The 9,647-nt window shown below is 55.5% G+C and overlaps 1 protein-coding gene across 1 annotated transcript; it reads left to right on the top strand.

Moving 5' to 3' along the window:
* Positions 1-4,100: 4,100 nt before the first annotated feature.
* P884DRAFT_208772 (uncharacterized protein) lies at positions 4,101-6,479 on the top strand (the record flags this gene model as incomplete). Its single annotated transcript, XM_069438902.1, has 3 exons — positions 4,101-5,611; positions 5,755-6,174; positions 6,338-6,479. The coding sequence occupies 3 exons, from the start codon at positions 4,101-4,103 to the stop codon at positions 6,477-6,479; spliced, it is 2,073 nt and encodes a 690-aa protein (XP_069294715.1).
* Positions 6,480-9,647: the final 3,168 nt, after the last annotated feature.

Below are 9,647 nucleotides of genomic sequence, written 5' to 3'. Positions count from 1 at the left end.
GGGGGGCAGCGAATCTCGTCCCGTGAGACAAGCCCAGCCGGGCTGAGGTGAGAGGGACGCGGCGGGTTGCGGCGTGGCCGGGATCACGCGGTGCGATCTGAAACAGGAAAAGAGTCAATTGGTTGGATGGCGGCTGAGAAGGCCAGCCTCGTCAGAGGCTTCTGCGAGCGAGACCTAATAAGCAACCCCCGAGTCCGGCGTCAAGATGTACTTACTATACAGAGTACCTTTGAATCGCACTCCGCCAGTTCGTGAGATTGCCAAGATGCATTGTCATTTGAGGCAGAGAAAGGGGGGGAAGGGGTATGCCAGAATTCTGAACGTGAGTGAAGAGAGGACTCTGTTGAAACTGGGCTCCTGGAAGACGAACCACGCCAATTGACCTCGGTCGAGATTTTACGGCAGGGTACAGATCAGTAGGATCACTCTGGCAATGTCGTAGTAATTAGAGCTCCATATTTTCAGACGAAATGATGACTTGACCGGTAGATATTCGCATACAGTTATTAGCAGCTCAGGTACTCGTCGCCCACAAGAGAGGCTTGAGACAACGACCTGTTTGATGCCAGATATTCTGGAGAGTATGACAACCGACGCACATTGGTATATATCCTGACAAAGAAAACCCTAAAGTTCCCAGCTTCTCCCTCAATCCGCAAGACCTCGCACTCGAGGAGAGGGGCACGCCTCTGACCTGAAGGCTTACGGACATAAAAGTTCGTTGTCCAGGAGCGGCTTGTCTTGATCTCAGCAATTCCGATGCACAGATGGTTCTGCGCGGGCCCACCACATATGTTGCTGCCCTGAGCGAAAGGGCAGCTAGATCATCATTATCATCATTCTCCTTCAGCAGCCCCCTTTACCACAAAGATCCTCTTGTATCTCGTGGTGCTTATGGCAGGTGGCGCCACGCTATCGACCTAGATTCACGCTTCCTTGGATGTTGTAGGTCTGTGATGTGCAGAATCCCACCGCGTGGGACTTGTCTCGTCCCTTCTCACATTCACGGGCAGCCGAGGCAAGTTGGGCCAGAGGTCATTCGGTCTGTGTGCCTCGGTTTCATGCTCGTCCTCTTGCCGGACCAGCCCGGCGACGCAGCATGATCATGGCCTCACCCGAGGCATCAAACAGGGCCAGACTGTGCCTCTCATCCATACGCAGTGTTATGTTTGTCCCTCTGCTCGGTCGGGTGAAGTTCCGTGACAACGTATTCATAAACAACCTTCTAGGATGACGCGGCAATTACCTCGCATGTGTCCCGGTACATGCCACGAGAATTGGCAAAAGTATCGTCGCCCCTTCCCCGGATCGGTGATGCTAGTTTGGGGCCGACGAGGGATGTTTAGCGTGGACCCCGGGGCAGTTCAAGGCCTCTCTGTCTACACTACGGAAATGAACTCCTCCCACTCCAACCAACTCGGAGCGCACCTGCGTGGATGGTGCATTTCTTGGTAGGCCGTTGACATCCGTCCATGTCTACATCCGCATCCAATCTCAGATGCTGTAATCGACGTCAGAGAGGGGGTGTGTATGTACGAGGAGGCGTAGCGCACGGAGCTTTGTTGTTCAGGGCCTCGAGGTGGGCATGGGGAAGCGGGGTGTCCTCGGTGTTGGAAAGTGCGAAGCTTTCGCAGAGGATCTACGGGTCTGTATGTCAAGTTGCGTTTCCTTCAGTATGTCAAAGAGCGTTTTTTTCGGATTGCTGGCCTCGGGAGACGTTGGTGCTGTGCTTTCCCTCCTCCCTTCCCGAAGGTCACTGATGATCTCGTCATTCCTCCGTCGATGGACCTGCGGCGAGTTGCAGTGTGGTGCTGTGTAGCTGACGACATAGTCGGCTCTCAGGCGATATGGTGAGATTGGCAAGCCTTCGTGGCCCTCTCTCATCCTTCCATGTCCTTCGATGACCTCAACAATTCCTCCACGTGCCAGAGAAGCAACCAGCCCCGGAGGAGTGGGCTGCGGTCCATTTCAGGGGGAAGTGACGTAGGATCCAACGATCGGTCCAACGTCAACCCAACTACAACCGGTTCTCTGGAAATTGCGTCGGGGTCACTAGCGCAACGCCTGGTGGGCCAGGAACAACCACTTTGTTTCCCCTGTGCCATTCCCTGCTTCAACTCCTGGTTGAATATTAAGAAAAAAAATTAAAAAAAAGATAAAACAGATGAAATTGCAACGGGTAGCTGTCCCCCCTGCTGGAGCGACGAAACGGAGGAGCCGACGTCAGACGCTGAGGACTCGGACCACCGCCAGGCCATTCTCGGCTCTAGCGCAGCCAATGGCATCCAACAACCAAGCCGATGCTTTCCCAATATGGGAAGGCAAGCCCATGGCCGGTCCAAGTTGAGACTTTCTGCTTCGTTCTTCTGGAAGGAGCGTGCAAGAATAGCCATGGAATAAGCTCGGAGACAATACTGGACAGGGGTTGAAGTCCATGCACAGGAACCGGTGTCCGCCTCGGTGGAAAGCACGAGCGTTGCGCAGGCCCTGGCCAGCGCAGGGTATCGAAACTACTACGGAGTATAAGGCCGACCCAGCTCCACTGCACTAGTGGATCCCAGCGAACCGGGTCACGGCCCATTGCTGGGAAACAGTCCGGAGCGTCGGGTCAGCTTGGACGAGTCCATGTCGGGAAGAGCGTAGTGTAATGCGTAGTGTACAACAGAATACGGAGTACACTGCGTGTAACTCTCGGAGTTGCCGACTCCGTTTTGGAGAGTATCGTCTTCTGATCGCCAGTCCACGCTTGCTCCGCTCTGAGAGGGAAGATCATCGCCAAACGGCCATGTCTGGGCCGAGATTTGCTGCCTAAACGGAACGCCTTTTCGTGAGCCCTTGTTAGTAGCCTGTCGCGATGGTACCCAGCATGATGCAATGCCCAAAGAAGCAGGACTCATCGTGAGCCTAGGCCCGTCATGTGAGAGGCAAGCAATAACATGCCCCGGCCCAACTCGCGCGGGAACTCATCTCGGTTGTCAGTCCCCATGAAGCCTAACAGCAAAGGCAATGTTTTGGCTGCCTTCAAGAATTCTGTTTTTGTCCGGAAGCATTGGTACCGCCGGTGACGCGTCCCAATGGAGGAAGCAGCAACACCATCTGACCTTCCGGGCTTGACTGACTGATCGATTCTTAAAAACGCGAGTTCGAGGACTTACATTGGTACTAGTGCTCCCCCCTCTCTCTGATAAGGGCGGTAGCAGCCGAAGCTTTAGTGTGGCGGTTCTGAACACTGGGGCTTTAAAGGTGCCGCTGTTTTCTTACCGCAGCGACGTTGATCGGAAACAAAAACTTCGGCGTGTCGATTGTTGTTAGCATCTTGGAAAGGCTTCTTCCAGGATTTCTTGATGCAAGATGTGAGGCCGTAAGTCGGATCGGATCAATTAGTAAAAACCGTAGTCCTGTTCCTGGACTCGATTGAACGAAAAAGAAGCCAATACGAAGCTTGCTTCGGGTTTGTCGATGACTGCTTCCTCCGGGAAGTATTCCGTACATGGAAATAAAACGCGAAAACAGTCTTAGATCATCCAGGAATCGACCTAAGTTGATGGGGCCATCGAAACTTCAATTGGCTATTCATGAGACTTGAGAATGAAAATAAGGCTGGAAAGAACCCAGAGCTCAGTCTGCCAATCCAGGTAAGAGCTATCCAGTAGGTGAAGCATTGATGATCAACGGCTTGCGAGAGCCCACTTTATATGGTCTGTGCATAGTATCTTTGATTGCCCCACCTTCAATCATCGATCCGACTCGAGGGAAGCGCGGGGCCTTCCCAGATAGGACCTGAATTGGGTGAGTATCAGTGAGTCATGCTGAGTCATACTTAAATTTAATCGCAGCGCGTCTTTTGGTGGACATTCGTCTCGTCCGTGGCGAGTGTTCGCTCCCGACCGGTGCTTTTTAGGTTTGGGGAGGTATTGAGAAAGTCGGGTCTTGAAAAAGAGCTGGTGGTAATTGGCGTTTCGGCGTCTGGGAGGATCCGTTACACTGTGGCTTCATTTCATTGCGAAGCGCCCTTTGCGGCTTTCTTCGGGCCTGTTTCTCCATCGTCGCTCACACAGTATCGCATCGTTCATTATCGAGAATTAATCCCCTGGACAACGATGATTCCCATTCGGCCACGTGGTGGTGCTTCACCGAGATCTAGCAGGCAAGCCGTGGCAGCGGCCCAGTCCTCTCGCGTCGTCCCGAAGCCGGTCCCCGAACGAGAGACCAAGGATGCAAGGGGCTACCAGATCGAGCAGCTGAGGCGCCGATATAGCCCCCAGGAGACCGACCTGGGCAACGGGGAGACATCCTTCCTCTTCCACTTGAAGCCCTCTGACCCGGACTTCCCATACGACCTGGACCACCTGGAGTGTGACCTTCGCATCCCCGAGGCTTACCCAAAGGAGGCGCCCCGCCTTCTGGTCAAGAACAAGAATATCCCCAGAGGCTTTGCCATCAACATCGAGAATGGCTGGGACGCCCTCGTGCAGGAGAAGCGCGGTGCAACCTTGCTCTCTCTAACCAATGCTCTCGACAGGAGGATAGAGTCGCTCTTGTCTGAACAAAAGGCTGAGACGGTCAAGTTGACAATATTCAAGGACACCCGGCATTTGAACGATGAGCCTGTTGCAGAACCGGCGCCGCAGCCTGCCAAACCGGTGGCGAAGCCGCCTGTTAGCCGGCCTTACGTCCCGGAGGAGTCGTATACCAAAGATCAGATCGCCGAGGCCAAAGCGCGACGAGCTCAAGATGTGAGGCAGCTCGAGGCCCGCATGAGTCGGTTGCCAGTCTATCAGAAGTCTAGCGATGGCATCGTCTACACCTTGTCCCTAGAACCCAAACGCAGGGCGAGTCTCCCCACCGGCCTCCAGCCGGTCCAGTCTGTCCAGCTGATCATCCCGCTTCTCTATCCGCTGCAGTCACTAAGGATTCTGCTCAACGATGTCGACTCCGAGGTTGCCGAGCCTATCGAAGAGCTTTTCGCGCAGAAGGCGGCCGAGCAGAAACATATGTCGCTGACGAGCCACCTGAACTATCTCGCTCAAAACCTGCACGTGCTGGCGAAGGAAGCCCAGAAGCCTCCTGTCGAGGCCGTCGGGAATCCCGAGGTTCGAGCTGCACCGAGCCAGGAGGCTGAGCAGGCGGAGCAGGCGGAGCACACATCAACTTTGGACCAGGGAAAGGGCCATATCCATGTCATCCCCCGCCCGCCGGAATGGGTCTCCGACGACAGCACCGACGATTCGGGCTCCGAAGACGGCTCATATTCCGAGGACGGCGAGGATGGAGGCGCCGATATTGAACCGCAACAGGCACAGGCTGAGGCCGGCCCAAGCCTGCCCACCCAAACACCGGAACGCGGAACTGCAATCTTGTTCCCTTCTATCGAGCTCTACGGTGTCGAGCTCCTCCAGGTCTCCGTTCTCAATCTCAACGTCAAATGTGACCGCTGCAAAACGGTGAACGAAATAACCGGGCTGAAAGACAATATCGAGAAAACCAGCAGCTGCAAGAAATGCGCCGTACCTTTCTCTGTCCGCTTTCGACAGGAGCTCATTCACCAGAACTCGAGCCGCGCAGGCTTTATCGATGCGGTCGGCTGCACAGTGTTCGACCTACTGCCGAGGTAAACAACAAATCCCTTCCCCTTTCCCCCACCTTCTTTTTGTCCTCCTTCTTCTTCTCTACTCCGTCTTTTTTTTTTTTTTTCAAGTGTCCGTGAGCACAACAAAATAAAGGTTACCTGACCAACTCTCCGTTCTCCTCCAGTACCTTCAACCCGACCTGTGCCGCCTGTTCGACCCCGTCCCCGGCGGGGCTGACCTCGGTCCGCGGCGAGACGACCACCAACGTGTGCCGCGAGTGCCACGCCCGCTTCACCTTTGCCCTGCCCGACGTCAAGTTCCTCGCGTACGCGCCCGGCGCCGGCAGCGACCGCCCGCTCCCCGCCGCCCCCGGCCCCCGGCGCAGGCAGGAGAAGCTGGCCCTGCGCGCGGGCGAGCCGCTGCCCGACCGCGGCGCGTGCGCCCACTACCGCCGCAGCCACCGCTGGTTCCGCTTCTCCTGCTGCTCCAAGGTGTACCCCTGCGACCGCTGCCACGACGCCGCCGAGTCGCACACCAATGAGTGGGCGACCCGGATGGTCTGTGGCTGGTGCAGCCGCGAGCAGAGGTACAGCCCCGAAAGCTGGTATGTTTGCTCCCTCTTCCCCCTCCCCCCCCCCTTCCTTTTCCCTTCGTCCTCTTTTCCCTTCGTCCTCTTTCCTTTCCTCCTCACCGTCTGTTCTTTTCCCCAACCCCCTAGACTTGGTGTCGTGAAGCACAGTCGCTGACATCACGGGGCCGGGATCAAGTGCGTTTTGCGGAAGGAGTGTGATTGGGAATAGAGGAAAGGGATATTGGGAGGGTGGAAAAGGCACGAGGGATCCGCGGCTTATGAGGAGGGGGGATAAGAGGAAATACAAACGGCTGGGCGCGCAGAAGAAGGAGACGTGACGGGAGTGAGCTCTACAGAGAGCGAGCTGAGCGGGGGACGTTGTTTGGTGTTTCTCAATTCAAGCCACGAAGGCCGTTGAGATATCACCGGCAAGCTCCTTACCCACGGGTAGGGTCCGGCTAATGACGCCTTTGCCATCCTTCGATTGCTCACAAGTACAGAACCTCTGCTTGGTCGAGGTGCGTTTTTCGAGGAGTGGAGTTGAAGGTCAAACCGCTTCGACGATATTGTTTACAGGCTACCGCATCTAGCCTGGGCTGCAAGGGGACCGTTTCTGTATCTGCAGTATGCGAGGGAACCACCCGGACCAGCCACTACCAACTAAATCTTCCAGGCACTAGAACCCGATAGACACGGAGGTGTTGGGGGACTTGACGACTAACCAACCTCCCAGACGGCCCGTACCCCCATGAATCATGGCGCTGCCGAAGCAAAGATGCTGCATAGGGGGACCGCCATGATGAGACGAGAGAAAACGTGAGTTCACAGCAAGAAGGATTTGACATCGATTGGCTGTCCATCCACCACAGCCCAAGACCAAGCCCTAACACAGGGGGCTAAGAGTGGAGATGGTATGTACATACGTACGTGACTATCGTCAGATCCCAACCCCATCATAGACTCTCTGCTCTCAGCACAGAAGTCAATCTACATCTTCCTCGATGCAGAGTATTCAAGGTCAGGCATTAAGGTCTACAGACCTCACCGAGCCCAATCCCAGAACAACAATAACTGGTCATCTGGGTTCACTCACGATGGGTGAGGTGATGAGGCGGGGTAGCATATGCAATGCCAGTTGGCATCCCCAAGTGTCACAAGGCGAGAAGACACGAGGGCATCTCAAGGCGGCAGTCGAGGCGCGAAAAATTAAACATTATCAGAAAATAAGAAAAAAAAATTGGTTTTGTAAAATACCCGAGTAAGTGATAAGACCAGTCCCAGGTATTTGGGCCCTCGGCGATGGATTGGCCCGGAGAGAAGCTGCAGTCGATATGCAAGGTGACTCGGACAGATGCTTGACGCGCAGGGCGGCAGGCAGCGTGATCCGGCTGGGCTGCAGCGGCATCACGATCACGATCCAGCAGCACAGCAACAAGTGCGTGCGCCGGGGGGGAGGGGGGCCGGCGCAGGCCAACGAGATGCCAGCCTCCCGTTTGCGCCATGTATGCGGACGGGTTCCAGGCAACTTCTGCTGCTGCTGCTTTGCTTGACCGGTCTCTCGCGGCGTGGAATCATGTGGGTGTCTGAAGAAAAGGTTCCGAGAGTGCGCGCACAAACGAGCGCTGGCTGGCCACGTCAGGTTGGAGGAGGAGGCGGAGGAGTTTTAGTTACTGAGGTTCCGCGCGCGCTTTGCGGTGCGGCGAGGTGCAGTAAGGAATGTCATGGCATGGCAAGGCATGGCGCGGTGCGGTGCTGTGCGGTGCGGTGCGGTGCGGATAACGGGTTGGGCGCCAATCCGCTGTCTTGGCCCGCATCTGATGACCTCGATCACCTACTTACTGCTGTCCGTCACGGCTCGAGACCGCAGTTGAGCAGGCGAGAAGGAAGCACTGCTGCTAGTTTTTCCAACGCTACCTTGGTAATTGCCCGGTTTGCATGCCTCTGGGCTGGGGGCCTGCCTTCGGTTCAGGGCAAAGGCGAGCGAGACTGGCTTGGGGCGGCCGACGACGCAGGCGAGTTGGTGTTGAGAACGGCGAATTTCGCGGATACGGGGCTGCAGTTCCTTGATTTTGCTGCATTCCCGCGGCCCTTTGCCAGCGTCTACCGTGGTCCGCGGGCACAATGACGAGTTGACAACCGAGCGGTGTAGGAAGAAGGAGGGCATACTAGGTAGGTGGCGTCGCATATGGCATTACTCACCTGGCGACAGACTGATGAGTTGGCATTCTGGGGCCGGGCCAGGTGACCTCGGGACCTCCACGGTTACCCTCAATGCACCCGCCCGCGAGGCTAGCGAGCCCAGCGAGAAGGTTGGCAACACACCCTCAGCGCTCGAGGTAACCCTCTTCAATTTTTGGGGCGGACCTGACACTTGTGCGGATTGGGGGAAGGGGCGGGACGGGGAGAGGAAGGAGGGCGGGACGCCGAACCGAGCCCGCGGCCCCATGTGACTTAGCTCTGCAAGTTCTGCCTGCCTCGGCCGCTACCTAATATCGAGACCCGCCAGTGCTGCTGTGTAACGAATTCGGCAACGTAACGGAGAAATCGAAAGAAGTGATGCTGGGATCGATATGGTTCTGAAATGAATCTAATCTACTTGTACTGGAGAATCTGGCCACCTGGTTGCCCCTCTCGCTGATTGGAACGCACACCGACGGCGGCTATCGCTTAATGCATCTCCAACATGCTTTACTCTATGCCGGGGGAAAACATGTCCGAATGCATCACCAAACGTGTCAGCTGGGTCCAAACAAAGGTCCCCGCAGCAAACCGCAAGGTGAGACATCAGGGTCCAAGTGTGGAGGCGACAACCCTCACGTACTTGTATTGTCGTGTTCACGGGGCAGAGATGCAATCAGATTGGTTGGCTGCCTACGGAAGTCTGCCAATGATGCCAAACGGTTCTGGTTCCTGAAGGTACTGTACTGTATGTACATACATACATTCTGACCAGAAAAAAAAATGAAGCAAAAAAAAAAAAAATCGATAAATTCAGTCCGCGAAATCCTCGAATAATACACAGTATAAACGGTGGGCAGACGGACAAGACGGACACCACCACAAGATCAAAACGGTTATCACGACTGGGTTCATGGAATCCCTAACTTCACCATCGAGCATACCTAACAAAGCCCCCAGCCTCACTCTGAGCCCGGATCAACCAAGCAGGGGCGCGGCGCGGCGCATTGCCACAGCTCAGACGTGCTCTCACAGTAGCAACCACAATCACTGTAGGGATTCTTCAGCAACAAAAATAGGTAAGTTAGCTTTCTAAAATAGATGGTGCCGCATTTGGAAAGCTGCTGCCCGCGGGCATCATCACATCGAGAAAAATGAAAAACCAAGGTAGCCATCACAATGTACTGAGAACGAACATACGTCCATGCCAGGTATGTACATACATACACACATGTATCCGTATGCATGAAAGGAATATCTACTTGCTTCCCATCGTTGCCCGCCTCTATAACCGGAACCGACCATGAACAACCCTCACGCCCTCCCCC

This window comes from Thermothelomyces heterothallicus (assembly GCF_042370625.1).
Source record: "Thermothelomyces heterothallicus CBS 202.75 unplaced genomic scaffold P884_scaffold_26, whole genome shotgun sequence".
NCBI lineage: Eukaryota > Fungi > Ascomycota > Sordariomycetes > Sordariales > Chaetomiaceae > Thermothelomyces > Thermothelomyces heterothallicus.
This window is presented reverse-complemented; position numbering and strand designations above follow the sequence as displayed.